This window comes from Dermacentor variabilis, chromosome 9 (genome assembly GCF_050947875.1).
Source record: "Dermacentor variabilis isolate Ectoservices chromosome 9, ASM5094787v1, whole genome shotgun sequence".
NCBI lineage: Eukaryota > Metazoa > Arthropoda > Arachnida > Ixodida > Ixodidae > Dermacentor > Dermacentor variabilis.
In genome coordinates, this window is record NC_134576.1 from 145396485 (window position 1) to 145417624 (window position 21140).

At 43.7% G+C, this 21140-nt stretch overlaps 1 protein-coding gene and 1 long non-coding RNA gene across 4 annotated transcripts in view; one reads left to right on the top strand and one right to left on the bottom strand.

Moving 5' to 3' along the window:
• The window catches only part of cno (adherens junction formation factor afadin), a 185087-nt gene extending 169513 nt beyond the window's left edge, over nt 1-15574 (top strand). The window contains exons 21-24 of the mRNA XM_075669816.1: nt 440-616; nt 1813-1902; nt 5520-5915; nt 14141-15574. Coding sequence (XP_075525931.1) covers nt 440-616; nt 1813-1902; nt 5520-5915; nt 14141-14482 — 1005 coding nt within the window. The 3' untranslated portion in view covers nt 14483-15574. The remainder of the gene's footprint in view (nt 1-439; nt 617-1812; nt 1903-5519; nt 5916-14140) is intronic.
• On the bottom strand, nt 14591-21140 carry LOC142557750 (uncharacterized). Of its 3 annotated transcripts, none has more exons than XR_012822835.1 (3): nt 21062-21140; nt 19444-19672; nt 14591-19385 (listed from the first exon to the last, which is right to left on the bottom strand). It is a non-coding gene; the product is annotated as an uncharacterized LOC142557750 (long non-coding RNA). The 3 variants fall into 3 exon arrangements; XR_012822834.1 differs by lacking the exon at nt 21062-21140 and adding an exon at nt 20768-21036; XR_012822833.1 differs by lacking the exon at nt 21062-21140 and adding an exon at nt 20611-20757.

Sequence of the window (21140 nt, forward strand, 5' to 3'; positions counted from 1 at the left end):
GACAGATGTAGACAAAGTGCTCATCTTTGTCTATATCTGTCACATTGGCCCTGTGTATTTTTGTGTGCTAAAAGGCTAAAATACTAGATGTGTGATGGCCTGCACCATGGCTACTTGCACTGGTCTGATGTTGGAAGGTACAGGGGTGCAGGTCTGTGTTCACCTTTCCGCTAAGAAATTAGACCAGCGCATATGATCAACACCACCTTCATATGGCTATGCATTGGTACAGTATGAAGTGTGTTGGTCTAGAAGGTTTTGCAGCAGATTGTAAGGTTCCTTTCATAGGGCGTAAAAACCGCATGTGTCGATTATTGCGAACTGTGTTGATTGAGCCTAGAACCATTTTATCCACTTGTGTTGACGTGATGCACATGTGTATGGGTCAAAGGCTGAGCTGGAACAATGCTGAACTCACCGTTCCAACCTGTGTGTACAGCGGCGCCTCCAGCGACTGGAAGAAATGCGCCAGATGCGAGACGAGGAGTTGCAAGAACTGGAGTCTCTGCCAAACCGGACAAGCCGACAAGAGGAACGGCTCAAGGCCCTGAGGCTGGAACGAGAGTTTGAGCGGCGGGCACAGGAACTTGCTGGGGACGAGGACGAGGAGGAGCAGGTGCCAGAGCCAGCTATATGCAGTTGTACGATTGGGTCTCCTCACTTTGGCTGCACTGGCTGCATCAAGTGTATTGATGGGAGTGCTCTTGGCACACAGGACACACTACTGAACTGTTAAGAACCAGAAAGCTTGCTTTTCTTTATTCAAGCTTAGTAGCAGGCTAGTCTTCACCACAGAGCTAGTTATTGCAGATGTTCTGGTTTCTTGTAGCAGCGACTTGTATTGTGCCACTGCTGTTGCAGAAAAGTTTGTCCAGAAACTATCAACAATGATTGTCAGTGTAAACAAATAGCGCAAACAAGTGAATGTTTGCCTTGCTGAGTCCGACCACCGAACATTGTACATCAAGCAACCACAAAAATGGGTAAAGAGTCAAAGAAAGCTATTTGCTTTAAAAGACATGCTGCTTTAGAAGTGTTCAAACTCATGTGTGGTGCTCAGACTGCTTATTTCAGAGTGCTCCAGCAGTGCTGCAGTAAGATAGTGGTAAGGCTGTATTTCAGGGACAGAAAGGGTGTAGCGGTGATCATCAGACTTCTATATAGTACACACAAAAAACTTAGTCTCATAATAAAGCTTCAGTCACTTCCTTATGAAGCCTTTCTACTGCCGCTCGATCTCTCTGGAGCAACCACTCAAATATAGTTACTGAAGTCTCAGGTGTAGTGTTATTTTTATTATAGTGCAATTTCTTATGTGTAGAATGAGCATCTGTCCTGTCCGCCCGCCCTCTATCCTCGACAATATTTCCACCCAATGCAATTATCAGTATAATACTACAGATTACAATACTTGTGTGTGCCAAGATGTCACTGTTGGTGATCCATAAATTGCATTTCATGCTCCTCAATGCAGCGTCTTTACTGGCAGCAGCTGTAGCGCACTAAGAGTCAAAGCATTTTTTTCTGCCATTGTAGCTGCCATTATTGCTATGGAGAGACAGAACTTTGCTGCAGCCATTGCATGGTCAAAGTGAGAAGACTTGTGTCACCTTGCTTTGTGTGTCAGTCTGCACTCGTTAACATTCTGCCTTCTGGCGTACCACGCATGCTGCTTTGGGAAACACAGGATTGGCTCTGCCAGCTTCTGGGGAAGTAGGTGTCCCTTGTTCCTCGCATGTGTGTGAATGGCAAGCCACACAGCGGGGCACTTTATGACCTGCATCCCCCCTTCCTTCCCCCCAATGCTTCCAGGACTTGACAACTGAGGTGCAACATCTGAAGGAGCGCCCCTCCCAGCATCCTTGGGAGCCAATTCATGTGGTTACTCCCCGCCATCTGGAGGTGAGTTTTTGAGAGAGAAAGACAAGAGTAGTAAGCATAGGTAAGGAGCTTAGTCACCACAGGCTCGTCCAGTTTGCTACCCTGTTCAGGGGAAAAGGGACGGAGGAAAGGAATAGGAGAGAAACAAGACTGCATGCATGGCATGCACACATGACATTGCATGGGACAACTGCAGTCAGTCCCCATTGTATTGTCACTTTACATATTTTATCAATGCTCAACTTGTTAAGCCTTAGATGGCTCAAGATTCAAGATTTATTATCGAAGTACATGTAATACATTGCATATGACATATAAATAAAGGAGGAGGTCTCAGAGTCACAAGACTGAGAGTAAGACCTCCTATAAAACCATACATCAGACAGCAACATTTCGGTAAACATTGGCGAACACAGAAAACTGAGTTATAAAAATGTTCAGTTAAGCAAAAAATAAAACATATATACATAAATGTAAGAGCACTTATTGTGAACATAAAGAAGTGTTTGAGTGTAACAAGTATGAGTGCACAGCCTTTTTAAACATTTCTAAGGATTTCTTCTTTCTACCTACAAGCAAGGAATTCCAAAATGATACTAGTGAGAAGTTAGCTGTAGACTTGCCATTGTTTGTCCTGGGTTTAGGTAAGAGAAAGTTATTTAATTTTGCAAAGCTGATTTTTGCAAAACTGATTAGTATGTAGTAAAGGAATTGCAAGCCTTCCATTCACATATTTATATATAAGAATGCCGAGAAAGTATCTGTTTAGTTTTTGAACTGATAAAATAGCATGTCAGTAGAGTAAGGAGAACGTATTGGACATGAAGCTGCTGAAGGTTATTATTCTTATTGTTTGATTTTGGGGATGCTGAATGGTTGATAAATGAGTAACATACGTGTTCCCCCACGATCAGATGCAATAGACAATGTTGCTCTGAAAGAAAGCGTAATAAAGCGACTACAATATTTCAAAATGAAAGAAAGGACGAACTTTTATTAAAATTTGAATGGCACATGCTGCTTTTTGCGTGAGCAGTGAGATATGCAAGTTAAACTTTAAATGTTCATCTAGTTTTATTTTACTAGAGCTAGCATAACTTCGAGTATCACCAATATAGACAAAGGAATTGTTAGGAATAATTCGGTTAGTTGACGAAAATATGACCAAGTTAGCTTTTTTGGCATTTATATTTAATTTATTCTTTTTGAACCATTCAACAACATTTATCAAATCTCTAGTTTACTGGCAGTTATTACAGTGGCATCATCTGCATAAAATATACAGGAAGAATGTACAAGACTTTATGGAAAATTAGTGATGTAAATCAAAAATAAAAGCGGACCCAGGATTTACCCCTGTGGAACACCTATGTTGATGGTGTGGGAATTAGAATAGGTACCAGACACATGTACTTTTTGTTCCTAATCATTCAAGTAACTATGAATTAGTTCTAATGGGGGCCCCGATACACCGATTGACTTCAGTTTCTGCAATAAAACATCATGCATAATCGAATCAAATGCCTTTGAAAGGTCAATAAATGCATCTCTAACGACATTACCAGGGTCAATGGCAGATTTAATTTTATCTGTTAGCCACATTAGACCGAATTCATTTGAGTATTCTAGTCTGAAACCATACTGGTTATTGGAAAGAATACCAAACTTGTCTAGATAAGTTCTTAAACGTCTTGCAGAAAGTTTTTCTACGACCTTACACTGAAAAATGAAAGAATTGCTATGAGGCAATAATTAGAGATTAATCGCTGATCTCCTTAAAGATGTAAATAATTTTTGCATTTTTCAGCTCTGTTGGGAAGAACCCAGTTAGAAATACAAGATTGATGATGTGACAGAAAACATCGCAGATTAAATGCACTATCATTTTTATGTTGGCAGCAGAAAAATTGTCACGACCAGCACCTGTATTCTTAATACTAATGATAATGTTGTAAACTTCTTCAGGTGAAGCCAGATAAAGAAAAAAATAATGTGATAATCGCGATCATATGTAGTCGAGGGGTGCTGTCGACTGGGGTGGATCAGTGCTGAATAAGTCATTGAAGGCATTCGCTTGGGTCGCTTGGGCTTGTGGGGCGAAAAATTCATTATCAGGCATTATAGCACCAAAATTCAAGTGAAACAACTTGGAGATATGGGCAACCCGCCCGGATCTCCCAAGTTGGATTCCATTTGACATCGTGAAGGTCGAGAGTCAAACCCATTACCTTTGGTGTCAATTAAGGCCAATTATGGCACTGTTAAGATAGAGTTAATTAATGCACCTGAACCCACAACCTTTGGTGGCAGTCAAACCCACTTATATATGGACAAACTGGCCATGTCTCCAAGTTGGATTCCCATAGACATCATGAAGAGTGTCGAAAACATGACCTTTTGTGTTAATTAAGGCGAAGTTGATTAAAGCACTCAAACCCATGACCCAACATGGAGATGTGGGCAAACTGGCCACATATCCAAGTTGGATTCCACTTGACGTTGTGAAGGTCGAGAGTCGAACCCATTACGTTCAATATAAAGCATAGTTAAGATAGAGGTGATTAAGGCACTTGAACCCGCACCTTTTGATGTGAGTCAAACCCAGAATGCATTCAAATGAAAATGTCAAGTAATGAAATGAATATCTCGTGAGCGTGCAGTCATTCCCCTTCATCAACTTTAGTGTATGCTAAAATGACTGTCAAGTTTTGCACCATTGAGAAGCATTGCAGATGTCAAAGGATCTTTGCATTTGAAAGTGGTTGACAGTCCGTACAGTTAGAGCTGTTCATAGGGAGAGAGGCATTGGACGTCACAGATGTGACAAAGGCACCTTGCTGTGAACTCTAAAGATGTGGATATCTTACAGCTGTAACGAACGTGCAAGTCATGAAGTTGGTGCATAAATGAAGTGAGGTTGGTGTTGGCCAATGTTTATCAACATGAACGCCTTGTTATGAAACACAGGTTCAAAATTGGATACAGTAACTTTTGCCTGCATTGTCTATCAGCTTATTTAGTTTGCTTGGAGTCTAAATCTCCTGAATACTTCATTTAGCGCAAAACAACAGACACAAGAAAGACGACAGGACAAGGCGCCTTGTCCTGTCGTCTTTCTTGTGTCTGTTGTTTTGCGCTAAACAGAGTATTCATGGATTCGCACCAACTAGCCCGCCAACGCATTGTGCTGACCTAAATCTCATAGCTGTGCTTTCTGCTACATAGTCATAAAGTCTTGTAAGGAGTGTCCGACCAGTGCATTGATAGCACTCGCAGAGAATCAAGAAAGGAATGCTGAATAGTTGCCTGCTTGGCATGGAATTATACCATGTAGCATGAAGATGCCTGTGCTATGAGATGTCGGCGCAGTAGTCAAAATTACTGCTCCAGCATGGCATATTTTTCAGCCCGGGGGGGGGGGGGGGGGGGTGTATTCTGTAAGAGTCGACCTAGTGGACTGTCCATTTCGGCCGCTGCTGATTGGATGCAGCTGTATGAGCAAGGAGGAGACGTGCAGCCCTAACCAATCAGCAGCGGCCGAAATGGACAGTCCACTAGGTGGACTCTTACAGAATACCCCCCCTTTCGCAGCCCTGGGTCTTATGGATCAATCTCTCAATCAGCACATTTGCTTTCAGGAACAAGAGGATCGTCTACGACAGCTGCGTCTGGAGGAGAGTGGCAAGCAACAGGAGCTGGCTGCTCAACGCATGGCTGAAGAGCAACTGCTGCGTGAAGCACAGCGCCGACAGCAACAGCAGCAGCAGCAGCAGCAGCAATACCAAAACCAGCAACAACAACACCACCACCAGTTACAGCAGCAGCAGCAACAGCAACTACAGCAGCAGCAACTACAGCAGCAGCAGCAGCAGCTACAGCAACAACTGCAGCAGCAGCAGCAGCGTCAGCAGCAGGAGGAACACCAGCCGCATGATGACCAGCCTCCGCCACTGCCGGCATGCCCACCTCCCCCGCCAGACCGCAGACCCCCACCTTCCAAAAAGGTGTCCTTTACTGAAGCGCCCCCTGTTGAGGCAAGTGCAGTGACGGCTGCCTATGGCTGCAGAGCAGAATATGCATGAGAAACTCCGCATTAGCACAGTATGAGTTTATGCCTAGATAATCTCACACAAAGACTAGCATGGAAAAAAAATGTAAGGAGGGAGTTTGAATGGATAAGTGACATATGTTGACATGTGGTTCCATCTTGCAACAATGTTAAAGGGACACTAAAGGTTACCAGAAACTCCAGTTAAAGTGGTAGAGCAATGTTCTAGAACGTCTAAGGCGTCAATATAATCGCGAACAGAGCTTTAGTAACCGAGAAATTGAGGTAAATGCATGACACGATTTGAGACCCCCCAGCGACATTCCGGTACTAGCCCGATGACGAAAGGACTCCTTATAATTTGTGTTACTAATACTCAACTACTCGTATTAAAAATATCATTTCATTCGATTATAAGACGGAAAAAAATGCTACTTTTCTACGTCTATTTGATTCTAAGAAAAAATAACATTTTGACGTTACCCTTCAGTAATATAGGTGTTCGAAAGGTTTCGTTTTCGCTCGACTCTGCGCGCTCGACTCTGCGCCGCGCACGCTTTGGAGTTTCAGTAGTTTCGTTATCGCGTCGTGCTGTGAGGGTTCCGCTGGCTCGCGAAACTTTCATTTGGAACAAGCAACGAGAATGCCACGTCCATGTGATGTCGTGGGAAGCCCTCGTTGCTTTCCCGCTCCGGAGAGCCGGTGTCGAGGCCGCCGTCGTAGTACGCAACGACGCCGGCAGTGCGAGCCCTCGGCAGCAGGTCGCGCTCGTCGGTGCTCAAATGGCTGAAGTTGAGCGCACCATCGCGAGCCAATCATTCGGTGTCAGGGTCCATTGCGACGAGCGTCGAAGTTAGCGTCATAGAATGAAGTACCAGCTTATGGGCGTCTTGCGCTGGAGTTTGAGGTATAGTAGCGGCGCCTGGTGGCGGTGCGGGAAACGACATCTGGGTCGTGCCAGCTTGGGTCGTATTGAGCCCTGGCTGTGGCGAAGCATGTTTCTAGGCCGAGTTTTGCGTCGATTCGCACATTTTTATGCCCTGTTGCGAATGCGAAAAGGCTCGTCGCTTGTCATAGACCACGCCGACCACGCTGCGAGCTCGCCGCAGCCTATAGTTTAACGAAAACGGACTCTCCGTGTGCCATGGGACGTAATGTGGGACGTAATTCGTTTCTCCTTCCGCTAGCCACCATACTCCCGCTTTCGCTCTGCTGTCGGCTCTGTCTTGGCTCTGTTTCTGGCCGCACGTTCGCGTTTTGCGCAGAAAAGCCGTAGCGCCGTCTGCGGACGCCGTTCTACTCACCGATGGCGCAACATCACTATGAGGCCATGATATCAGTACTCCTCGAGCGGAGGGCGGGCGATTTGAACTGTGCTAGAAGTACGCGGACGCTTCAGAACGCATTTTCTCTTAAAATAAGTCTCTCCTTGGTACGAAACAAGCGTTTCGAGGTTTCTGTGATGGTATTTCAACAGTCCACGTTGACTTAATAGTAACCTTTAGTGTCCCTTTAAGGTTGGCTGCCATGCGAAGTGCAGCAGCACAACATTTGCATCTTCGACCACCAGGTGACACTCTTGTTGGTGACAACCTAGGAATGCATTGCAAATACACCACTGTAAAACTCGGGAATTTGTATAGTTGTGCCAGCCCAATTACCGTATTTACTCGAATCTAGGCCGGCCCCGATTCTAAGCCGACCCCTAAATGTCCGAAGCCATAAAAAATGTAAAAACTTGCCTCGAACGTAAGTCGAACAAAAAAAAAAGGGAAGGACAGCGTTCACAAAATGAAAACAGCATTTATTTAATATGAACATGCCGAGCTCACTCAGCGTTATCATCACTGCTAGCCGAGTCCGCAAGCTCAGACAGTGCAGCACGGCTCGCACGCATTGAAATGCGGCGCAATCTCGGTCAACAGTTCCTCTCTGTTATCGTGCACTTATTTTCCTTATGGCTGTCATCTCATTCCGGTGCACACGAAAGGCATCCCCCATTGCACCCTCCAACAACGGACGTTTTAGAGCGCAGCTCTTTGGCGTCCGTTCCTGGGTTTCGCGTCGGCGTCGGCGTCGGCGTCGGCCTCGTAACCAGCTCCGCCCCCCTTTCATCCCCCCAGCGCTAGCAGCGACCGACTGATACCGCTGGATGCCGCTGACGCCGCTAGAGAGTCAAGATAACGTGACTGCATAGAACACCGTCGCCGCCATGCAGAAAGAGGAGGAAAGGGTCCCCCCCCCCCCTGTTCTTGTGTGGCGGATAGCTGGGGTTGACTCACTATCGCCGTCAGCGGCATCAGTCAGTCGCTGCTATCTCTTCCCTCCTCCCTTTATCGTGTTGTCCGCTTGCTGCGCGCGCTTCTGCCCCCATCGTTTGCCGCTGGGTGTACACGCCGCCCCCCTCCGCTTCCGCTTACTGCTGGTTGCTCTCGACGGCGGCGATGAGCCTCCGCTTCGGCGGCGCGAACTGCAGGGTCTTCTCGGCGGCGGCGATGAGCTTCTGCTTCAGCCTCGCTTACTGCTGGTTGCTCTCGACGGCGGCGATGAGCCTCCGCTTCGGCGGCGGCGCTTAGCCTCTGCTTCCCCCACGGCTGTGACAACCTCGCGAGGCACTTGTATAGATCTCGTCTTTGAGAATCAAGCATTGGTGTACCAAGTCGAACATATATCAGTCTATTTCTCCGACCACAAAGCTTCCTTCATGACTGTCAAGAACTGTTAGTGGAGTCTTTGTTAAAGGAATACGTGTGAAAAATAAAAAAAAAATTATGTGATAGCGCATACATGTGTTGCTCGATTTCTTTGCCTCAATCTATCCAAAAGGTGAAACAGCTTATTTGCTGCGCTCAAATTTCGCATTAGGAAGTAACGTAATCGTTGGTAATTTTTTTTTCTCATTGATGCCGAAGTCCCGCCCGGCTTGAACGTTTGATGATGCCTCTGCGGCTAGCGCAACTTTTCGTTTGAAAGCTGCACTATAGTGGCATCGCCTGTTTGGTGCCATTACGATAATGCTACACTATGGGCCAGACCGCACGCACAGAGATGCCGCACGGCGATACGACACAGGTCAAAATAGCGACGTCGCTCCTGTACTTCAGTTGGCTACTCGTGCGGCTAATAGCGGCTGCGATTCTGACTTTTCTAGATGGTGTTAGCTGTGCACCATATTTATCATATTCAATTACAAACTGGTGCGTGTTTTAAAATCCTCAAATCTAAGCCGACCCTAAAGTTTGGTATATGATTATTTGAAAACAACTATAGGCCTAGACTGGAATAGATACAGTAAGTTTGCTCATTTCTGTGAGGCAAACTTCTTTCAATATAGGCGTCTCCTGGGGAACTGCGTTTTGGAACACAAAAGGGAACCCAAGCATGCGCAGCACAGTTTTTGAGGGTGGAGGTTGCACTAAATTCTTAGATTGTCATTGAACATGCGACAGAGGGCGTCAGGTCACCCAGAGAATGTGTGATGTTAGCTAGCAGTTCTTGAATCATACCAGTTCCAAAACTCCATCCAGGCCTCTGGATGTGTGTAGAGTATCAATCTTGTGGGGTTAATTGACGGACATGTATGCCACCAGTGGACATTGGTATATTAAGATGGGTGATTCCACGAGAGATCAACACGGGTCAAAAAATTCATATCTTAGATTCCATTGAATATTTAATATTTCATGCACATAATCACTCGGTATCACGAAAGTGAATGTAGCTTCTTTGCCAAATGAATATTTTAGGAGGAAAATCATAGCTAAATTTTTCAGTGTGGAGGTGCCTATTTCATGCACAAGGCATTGTCGCAAATTCACAACAACGTGAAATGCAACATGTTACAGCTACAAAGTATATATTTTTGTCTGTAAAACGTAGACATAAAGAAGGGTCAGCTAGCACTGTTTGAGGCTTCCGTGCGAAACAGAAGTGTTTTAGAATAACTGTTTAATTTGCTACAATTTTCAAAAGTTGCTATGTTTACCATTTTTTATCAGCTAAACCAATCCTTGTTGCACTTTGAAATTTGGTGGACTGTGACACCTTAACCAATTCAACAATTCTGTTGAATATTGTTGCTGTATCACAAATTACCATTTTTACAATTTGCCTCAGGTGTGAAGTTTTGACGTAAATGAACTCTATTTTAACAAAATAAACTCTGTTAAAAAGAACCCATCGTAAATATTTCTCAATATCTCATAGAAGGCTGTTCATGTTGCATTATTTTGTTTGTAATGACAATCTAGGTGATAGAAATGAGAGCTTCGCCAGAATGCAGCAAAGTGCTACGGAAAAGGGACGTTGGGATAGAAAGAATATGCATACGGCTTTGAATTGCCTAAACATGACCATGATTGCGGCAGAAAGGCAGTTTCGGCCTTATGCATAAAAGTGCATTTAGTATAATACTCATTCGCTTTAATGGGAGTAAAGAAGCGTTAGCATAACCTTCACATGGCTCATTTCATTTCAGCATGTGTGCACAGCTTGCAGCATAGATGATTTGTTCCTTCTGTTAATGAAGGTTTGTATTTGTGTGCTACAGAATTAAAGGCTAATTGTCTGTGAATGTACACAAGTAACAGAATGTATGGCAGGTAAATGCCTCCAAAGATGTACTGGTCATTATAGAGGGTGTTTCAGCTAACTTTAGGCAGTGTTTAAAACTATGCCGATACACCCTAAGATGACGCAACCAAATGCATGTTGCTCACTTTTGTATGTAGTGTGTCACACTATATTTGTATTTTGCCTAATTAGATAATCAGTCAGGAATAATTAACCAACTTCTGAAGCAATGAAGTTAGGCAAAAAATTCCAATTAGAAAGTTGTAGAGCGCTTTGCAAAACATCCGATTAGACAGTTTCTACCGTTCTATATATTAAGTATTAATGTTTTTCAGCTTACTGCGGATGCCCGCGAAATACAAAAACATACCTCATCATAGGAAGCGAACAAACATTGACACCAAGGACAACATAGGGGAAATTACTTGTACTTACTAAATGAAATAAAGAAATGATAAATTAATGGAGATGAAAGTGGTTGAAAAAGCAACTTGCCACAGGTGGGGAACGATCTCATGTCTTCGCATAACGCGTGCGATGCTCTGCCATTTGAGCTACCGCGGTGCCGTTTTCCTGTCCACATTTTTAGCCGTTCGTGTTTGCTTCTAGAACCAAGAAAGTTTTAGCCAGAGCCACAACTCACAAACCTTGACGGCGGATGTGGGACATCCTTTCTGCCGCAGGCGTCACGAGTACGGGATCTTTTTGGGTGAAAACAACTGGTCAATAGACCCCCGCATGCTACCTGAAGGCATCAACGTTGCCAGATTCGAGATCCTCGTTATATAATAAATGAGAAGAAAGGGAGTTAAAAGATGGGCCCGATCGCACGCGTAATGCAAAGCCGTGTGATCGTTCCCCACCTGCGGCAAGTTGTTTTTTCATCCACTTTCATTTCCATTAATTTATCATTTCTTTAATTCATTTAGTAAGTACAAGTAATTTCCCCTATGTTGTCCTTGGTGCCAATGTTTGTTGGCTTCTTATGAAATGTTTAATAAATATCGGGCCCCTCGGTTAACCCCTGTTCTCGTTCACTACATAACGAGGGCTTTGAATCCGGCAACATTGATACCTTCAGGCTTGCATGTGTGGTTTTATTGACCAGTTTTCTTCACCCAAAAAGATCCTGTACTCGTGACGCCTACAGCAGAAAGGGTGTTCCACATCCGCCGTCAAGGTTTGTGAGTTGTGGCTATGTCTAACATTCTCAGGATTCTAGTGAGAAACACGAATACCCAAGGAAGTCGAGGGGAAGATGGCGCCGCGGTAGCTCAATTGGCAGAGCATCGCACGCGTAATGTGAAGGTTGTAAGATCGTTCTCCATCTGCGGGAAGTTGTTTTTTCAACCACTTTCATTTCCATTAATTTATCATTTCTTTAATTCATTAATAAGTACAAGTAATTTCCCCTGTGTTGTCCTTGGTGTCAATGTTTGTTGGCTTCTGATGTATTTTTTTGTATTTTGCGGGCATCTGCAGTAAGCTGAAAAACACTAATACTTAGTAGATAGAAAGGTAGAAACTGTCTAATCGGACGTTTTGCAAAGAGCTCTACAACTTTTAATTGGAATTTTTGCCTAACTTCATTACTTCAGAAGTTGGTTAATTATTCCTGACTAATTATATAATTAGGCAATATACAAAAAATATCGTGACACACGACATATAAAAAAGAGCAACATGCATTTGGCCACGTCGTCTTACAGTGCATTGGCATATTTATAAACTCTGGCTAAAGTTAGCTGAAACACCCTGTATAAACATCATTATATAACCGAAGATGCGGTGGTGGGGAGTGGCGTTGGTGTTGGTTAGGGCAGGGTTAGTTGGCAGATAGTTCCAGCTGCCTAAAACTACAAAAACTGTCTTTCTGTCGTAATCATGGTCAAGTTTATGCAATTCGAAGACGTATGCATGTTCTTTTAACCCCGATGTTCCTTCTTCTTAGCACCTTGCTGAATTCTGGCTAAGCTCTCATTTCCATCACCTATATTGTCATTACGAACAAAATAATGCAACATGTTTTTAATAATCTTTTTCAGGTGCCTATGAACAGCTTACAAGATTTTGAGAAATATTTACGATAGGTTCTTTTTTTTTTCTTTTTTTAATAGAGTTCATTTTCATCAAAACTTCACATTTGAGGCGAATTGTAAAAATGGTAATTTGTGATACAGTAACAATATTCAACAGAATTGTTGAATTGGTTAAGGTCTCACAGTGCACCAAATTTCAGAATGCTACATGGATTGGATTAGCTGATAAAAAATGGTAAACATAGCAACTTTTGAAAATTGTAGCAAATTAAGCAGTTAGAAATTCTAAAACACTTCCGTTTCGCACAGAAGCCTCAAACAGTGCTAGCTGACCCTTCTTTACGTGTACATTTTACAGACAAAAATGTATTCTTTGTAGCTGTAACATGTTGCATTTCACATTGTTGTGAATTTGCGACAATGCCTTGTGCATATAAAATAAGCGCCTCCACACTGAAAAATTTCGCTATGTTTTCTCTCCTAAAATATTCATTTGGCAAAGAAGCTGCATTCACTTTCGTGATACCGAGTGATATGTGCATGAAATATTAAATATTCAATAGAATCTAAGATATCGATTTTTTGACCCGTGTTGATCTCTCATGGAATCACCCAGATGCATACTCACACAGTCCAGGTCTCGTTCTGCCGCTACATGTGGTGCGGCTGAACGGGACAGTAGGCTTCGTGCCTGCTGTATTAGTGCCTTTACAGCCTTTATTCTTGCATTTACCAGCATGGGTGACACCCCATTTGCTGTGCACCTTCAGAACCGTATAGTCAATAGTGAGCGTGGCTTCATCCACAGCAGTTGTTGCAAACAGTAGCATTGTTTTAAATGGTGTGCATTGGCGGCGTGCCTGCAGAACTACATAGTCGCCATACATAGTCACGTCATGAGGAACCGCGGTTTCATCCATCATTGTGCTGAGCAATAGTTTCATTTTAATTCAATGCACATTAGTCGTTTGCTTTCAAAACTGCGAGATCACTATCCATCATCACGTCAAAAGCAACCGCAATTTTGTTTGGGTTGCGACTAACAGTAGTTTTCGTCTTGACTCTGTGCAAAGTGTGTGCCTGCATGTGTGTGTGTGCGTCAGACATGGCGGAAGCTGCCGAGGATGAAGACCAGTTCTACTGCACGCTGCCAACAAACCCGCCAACTACATCACAATGCTGTTGCCCACCAACCAGCTCACTGGCGTAAAAACAATCGGGATGTGTGCGCAGTAGTAAAAGCCGCATCTTGAATGAAGTCTCGGGTTTTGCACCACGGCCACACTGTAAAGAAAGTGGCAAGACCTTCGCAGCTGTGAGTGGTAATCACTCCCAAGATGATAAATGCAGTTTATGCACTACCTTTGCGCAAAATAGAAACGGGACTTGCCAATTTGTTTAGTGAGTAAAGTGTGTTGATGTAGTAAGCATTTGTTTATTGTTCTCATTACCCTGAATAACTCGACATTCGGTTAACTTGAACCTTTTTTTTTTATCCCGTGAAGTCAGAATTAACAAGCTTTTACTGTATTTACATGCACTGTTACATGTAGATGCAAATCTGCTTTGACAGTTCTTCATTGTGTTTATGCGATTACAGGTGTGCCCCCAGGATGATGAAGAGGAGGATTCAGGCTACACCTTACAAGATATTGATGCAGTGCTGAATGCTCCACCAGGTGGTTACCTGGTGGCATCCACACCAGGTGTCATTGGTGCGCAGGAGGTGTATCGTGACCCTCGACAGCGAATTGAACGTCAGCGAGCCCTGCAGCAGCCAAGCAAGCCACCAGGACCCGAGAAGCTCACCTTCCGCGAGAAGATGCGCATGTTTGCTCGCGAGACGGGTGAGGAGCACACACCACGCGACAAAATGAAGATCTCACGGGCGCAACGGGAGATTGAGACCAGCCTGAATGGTGTGCCTGCGCCCAACCGTTGAGCAGTGTTGTGGCTTGCACCAAAACAGTCTTTTAAATCAAATGCCACTGTAATGCCAGTTGAAGGACTAAATGGTGGACCGTTTCTATGCTGTTTTTGACTGAAGCAAATTATGTGTCTTGAAGCACAGAGAATATGGCTGCTGCCATGTTCCGATAGACTTTTGTGCAGCTTGAATGAGTTGTTGCTGTTTTGTCGTTCCAGCTATATTGTTATTATGCCCTTCCTTTTTGATTGACTTGAACCATAATGCTTGAAGGACAACATATAGGGCAGCTGTTATAAATAACAATTTAATGAACTGCAGTGAAATGCCACTTGAAGCCGAAACATGGCTGCTCTTATGTGCTTCTAATGAACTCTAGTTTAGCAGCTTGTTATTCATCCTTATGGCTGATGACATTTTCTTTTTACAACTCATTAAATAGCATTCTAAGAAAGTTATCATTGCCATTTAGCTCGAAGTTTGGTACTCATTAGCAGCAAGTTATGTTGTGTCACTAGCCATGAGGATGCTTTTAGTCAAAGACCAAGTTTGTCTACTAGAGGCTGATTTTAATTATTTCTTGCTCTTTGAATACTGATTTACTCAAGCTAAACATAGATTATCTGTTATTTGTATACTTGCAAAGACGTTAAGTTCATTACTGAAGTGTGGTTGTCTAAGGAGTACTCAGTTTTCTAATACAGGTGTTTACATTTGTGGTTTGACTCATTCCAAATTACAAGAGCTTGCTTTGTTGAAAGTTCTCCTTTATTTTACTTTTTTTCATCATGAACCTGTGTAAGAGTCACAATGGCCATTGGGCCAGCTTCTCACTCAAAAGTATTTTTATGGTGCTTTACAACACACTTTATGTCGCTTGTTCATTCACCAGAGTGCCTCTTTCTTTATCATAGTGCAGCTAACAGAGCAGCTAACACACACATGCCGAACTTACGGCCACTACCGATTCTGCTCTTCACAGCCCATGAATTGGACTCCAAAGCGCTGTGCACATAAAGCTGTTGCATCATATGATGAGCTATTTTACCAGAGTGCCTGTCTTTTATTACCATGCAGCAGCTAAATAAAAGAGCTACCTGAAAGTTGTGTGATGTGTTTTCTTGGGTCTGGAAACGGTACACCTGAACATCTTGGGACGCTGGCAAGGCCAAGGTTGGTCTTCCTGGCAGACAGATGCTTGCACGTCCTCACTTCTGCTAGTGTTGTCACCTCTTGTTGTTTTTTGTAAAGCAGTGTATGCAGGTTTGGAAGCCAGTTTGTGAGAGACAGCTTTGTTCCATTTCTGGGCATTGTCTTCAAGCAATTGGTCAAGTGAGCTTACATTCCGTGGCACATCTAGATGCAGAACTGACTGTTGGCTGTTGGATGTAACTGATTGTGTAGCCAACTTGGAGGACTCTGCATTTGCAGCTTTTCTGGTATGCACATACGGTTGTACTACATTCATTGCTTCTGCTTTCTGTGTTGTGTTACCGTCATGGTATGTTGCTGGTTTTTGGTCTGGCACCCCTCTTGATCTGGAATGCAGTTTAGGATAAGTAGGTCCATTTCGGCCCTGTTGCTCGGCATTCTTTTCAAAGAAAGTGACGGCTGAGCTTACATGTGGGCTACCATTTGGAAGTTTTATTGGAGGTGGTGTCTTTGGGAAATCTACGGGTGTAGTTGCTGCAGTATTCTGGAATGGCAAAGACTGATCTTTCTGGACAACTGATGGTTGCTTGTTATAAGTTTTGGTGATCTTTTCATTCCTCACACCACTGTTCTGCGCCCTACCTTTTGCATTGAAACACTGTTTAGGGGTGGCCAATTCATCACTGCCTTGTTGGTCTTTTTCTTTCAGCAGTTGGATAAGTGAAGTTACATTATTTTTTGGCAAGTCTATCTGCAGACTTCTATGTTCTTTATTGTTGGTGACATGACCTGCCTGTTGTGGTAAAAGATTAGTGCAGTCGGTTGACACACCTTTGGTTTGTGTTAACATATTCTTTTCTGTCTGAGTACCTTTGTCTGTAACTCTGCGTGTTAGCTTGTGTAGGTTATGCAATAAAGAAGCTGTGTTTTTCACTCCAGTTGACCGGGCGATGTCGCCTGTGGTATCTATTTGGTCCACAGACGTGAGAGCTTTCTTAAGAGTCAAATTTTTTTCATTTTGCTCTTTTTCATCTACAGATAGCAGTTTGTGGTGTTTGTTTCTAACAACATAGTTTTCAAAGGCTGTGTTCATATCGTCGCCTAGCGTTGGTTTCGCAGGCACGGAATTTTGACTTGAGCCTCCTGCTTCAATATGTATCGAATCTTCATCGGTGCTACTTGCTTCAAGGAGATGTGCCATTTTGGCACAAGCCTCCATGATTTTGTGGACTGTGTCTAGCAGCGATTTCTTTTTATGTGGTGCCTTGTGTGGCATCTGTGGCTGTATCCTCTGGGCATTGATTATTACGGCTGGTCCAAAACCCTCAATTCTTGCAGAAACCATTTGTGGCCACTGACCACTTGGTACGTCCTGCGAGTCTAGAGCTTTCATTTTCTGCAACCCTGACTTTGAGTTGTGCCCAGCAACATTTAGGGCTATCATGGATGGCTTTGTGACATCTGTTTTGCTGTCTCTTGGTGACTCAGCTTGATAGTCCATTTTTTTTGCAGAGTCCTTTTGCTGCTTGTCTTTGTCACCGATGGGTTCTTCTGCAGCTTTCTTCCTAGAAATGTTTTCCAATTTTATGTCTTCCTTTGGTTCTCCCAGGCTTCTCTTTACAGTCGGCAGGCGTCCTCTTGGCGTCATGCCATTTTTCCTGTTGGCAGAGTTGCCCACTGTGGTGCTAATGCTTGGAGCCTTGTGGTCACTTCCTGACCTGTCTGTAACCTTTGGTGAAGGAATGTTCCGTGGTGCCTCATCGTAGCTGGCTGTAGTGCTTGGCGGCTGCTCGTCACTTGTGTTTTGTGGTGAAGACTCTCTTGGTGATTTTAGTAATGATGGCTTGTTCTTTAAATCGGTCTTTTCTTGAAGGTCTACAGGATGCCTTTTACTACTTGGCTTACATGTATGGTGTGGCATATTTCGTGGCTTGTGTGAGGGAATGTTGCTTGATGCATCATCAGATATGGCTGCTGTCTTTGAAGGCTGTTGCTTGTTTGTCTTCTTTGGCGTGGGTGCTTTTGATGGAGCCTTCTGTGACAATGGCTTATTAGGCCCCCCTCTCTTTTCTTGACGGTCTGTATGGAGCTTTTTACTTCGCTTATATTTTGGCTGTGGTCTCTTTCTGGGCTTATCTGAAGGAATGCTTCTCGGTGCGTCATCAGACTTGGCCGCTGTCTTTGAAGGTTGCTTGTTCCTTGTGTTTCTTGGTGCAGATGCTTTCGATGGAGCTCTTTGTGATGATGGTTTATTACGTAAACCTGTTTTCTTTTTAAGGTTTACAGGATGATTTTTACTACTTGAATCAGATATTTTTTTAATTCTGTTTCTTGGCCTGTGTGCAGTAATGTTACTTGCTGCCTGATCAGAGCTGGTAGCTGTCCCTGAAGGCTGCTCGTTGCTAGTGTTTGGTGCAGGTGCTTTTGATGGAGCTCTCTGTGATGGCTTTTGAGGTAGCTTCACCTTTCGTTTAATGCCTACAGAGTGTTTTTTACTAGTTGGCATGAGTTTCAGTTGTGGGTGATCTGTTGGCCTATGTGATTTTCTTGGTGGCTTGCTGGTTCTGGCAGCCACCTTTAAAGGTTGCTTGTCGCTTGTGTTCTCTGGGGCAGGTACATTCGGTTGGACTGTTTGTAGAGATGGCTTGCTAGGTAATCGAGTCTGTTTTTTAAGACCTACAGTGTGCTCTGTACCTGCCTTGGATTTGGGTTGCGGTTCATCTATATGCCTGTGTGAGGAAATGTTTGGCACTTCACTGAAGCTAGCACCAGTGTGCGAGTGCTGCTTGTTGATTGTAGTTTGTGGCGCAGGTACTTTTAGTGGACCTGATTGTGCAGACGAGTTTTCAGGTAGGCCTGACTTCACTTTAGGGCTTAAAGTTTGCTTTTTACTTGATTCAGGTTTCAGTTGTGGTTTATATGATAGTTTATGTGAAGGGGTGTTGCTTTGCCCTGTAGCAGTGCCTAATGGTTGCTTGTTGCTTGTGTTCTGCATTTCATGGATGTTTAGTGGAGCTGCCTGTGACGATGGCATATTAGGTAGTGCTGTCTTTTCCATAAGGCCTGTAGGATACTTCATACTTGGATCAGACTGGAGTTTCAGCGACCCTGTTGGCATCTCCTTTGTACGGCTTTTCTTCTGATGTTTTCTATGTATTTCCTGTATGCTTGTGTCTCTGACCAACTCTCGTGGCTGCCACAAGTCCAACTTGGCACTGGTTTCTTTAGGAACTTTAGGCTTTGGTTTCCCAGCTGGACTTGCTAATGGGGCTTTGCTGATAGTGTTTTTTTGTTTAGGTGCAGTCTCTTTATGGGATGCATTAGAGCCACGTCTCACTTTTGTGTTGTCATTTAGGTGTGTTTTATTTAGCTTGGGTTTTGCTAACGATGGCTGCGTCTTTTGAGTAGAAGTAGCTTTCTTTTCCTTGTTCACAATCATTCCCTTGCTTTTGGTTGGTCTTCTGGGTTGCTTGGATAGGAAGCTTGCATTTTGACATTCTATGACATCCTCAGCCGGTGTTTTTTTCAGAAGTGCCTCTTTACCATTGACAACCAGCTTTTCGTCAAAGGATGTTGACAGCTGGGGAAGCAAGATATCATCAGATGTTGGACTTGCTGTTCCAGACGATGCAGATTGTTCAGAGTAACTCAGTAGTAGCTGACTGGTGCCATTACTGCTGTCAGGACGTGAGCCTGCCAACAAGTCTTTGACATGCTTGTACAGATTCAGTGGTATAGCAGTCACTGCTCCCAGCATTCCACGTTCCTGCATTAAAGAATGGCAAACTGTTCTCCAACGCTTACTAAATAATATGAGCTCTGACCTTTTCTGGTATGCCATCTGGTAGGCTGCATGATGAATGAACAGAAGCAGGCATTTCATTTGTTTGCTGTCTGCAGAACTTGCCAAGGCCAGCAACTACTGCAGTGCAAGTTGCCATCAGGAAGAGAACTGGTTTCCACAGGAAGCCAAGGAGACATTGAATAGCCCAGCTCACACTGCCAATGGACTTGCTCTGTTTGCTCGCAGTCTTCTTGGAATTTACACGGGAGCTGCAAATAATTAACATGGGCATTCAGTGTTTACATCTGGCAGAGCCATTCACTTGTCCACGTTGGAGAAATATGCAGTCATGCCAGAATGAAATGTGCACGAGAAAGTGAACTAGGTGAATTTCTCTTTCCACATCTGCCACGGTGTACTACACCAGGGTAATACATTCACCAAAGCTTAGTTTTGGACCAGATTTCACATAGCATCTGCCTACATCTAAAGTAACCAGGCCTAAAAGGTGCTCTTCTCTATTGCTGCCCATATCATTCACAAATCATTTTGGCATGGTAGTGAACTCTTCTCATATACAAGTCACTTCCGTTTATATTTATACCGTGCAATTTTCCATGGGATATTTAGTACTACTGTGCCTAATTGCCACAGAATAGCACTGAGCTTTTTTGTCTCTTAAGTCAGCCTTGGTGTATGCTTATACTGTTCGTCAGTTGACAATATTGCATATAGATAGTGAACTCAACGTCTATGATGATTAACCAGGCAGATTAATCTGTGTTGCCTTGCACATTCTTTATATGTGCATGTCTTACACCGGTGCGATCGAGCCGGATAGCTGGATCGAATTACTCGACCGCAATTGGCTTTTTCCCGCATCTCGCGCAAAGGAGCCAATTGCGACATAGATATTCGATCGCGATCGAAAGTGCGCCGCGTTTAGACCAGACGTTATACCGGTTCAGCTGGCTTTTCATGCACTGCAAAAGCACAGCATGAAAAAATAGTGGTACAAGGGGAAAGAAGAGATGAAACTTTGCACCAAGTCCGAAAATTGCACATGCTTTCTTAATGCACAAGATTTTCTTGACCTAGTCTTCAGGAGATGAGCTAATGTATATGTGCTCTTTAAAATGAAAGGACGCTGCAAAGCTTATTCAGTAAAGAACATTCGAAGAGTTGATTGCTAAAGAATGCGTCAGACCGAGGCTGTTTCGCGCCGAGTTTCTTTTTAGGTCGGGGCATCTGCAGTCACTGCTTTTAAAAAGCGTGTTGTGAAATGGTAGCACTCTGTGGTAGCACCACAGCACGCTCTCTGCATGCAAAATATGGTGGTGATGATCTCCAACTCAACACTGTACATGACAAATGGCTTGGGCAGTGAGTAGTGGGGGTCGCTAAATGCAGCTTTTGCTTTACGCAATTTTTTTTTTTTTTTCCACAGGATGGACCAATCATTTCTGACTTCTCATGCGAAACTCTATGCTACTGCCTCCTTCAATCACTTCCAAATCAACCACCAAGAACATTGTTACGATGTTATTTACAGCTGGCAAAAATTAAAAAAGAAAGACTGTCAGCTTTATAATTCGTTTATTCTAACGTTTTACCAGTAAGCACAGCAAAACCAGCATTGGCAAAACATTACAGCTTACCGACGCCCGGAGTTCTTTGGAATTCGGTGTTCTCAGCAGGCAACATTGTTTCTGCATTGTTATGTTGTGTTTGTTAGTT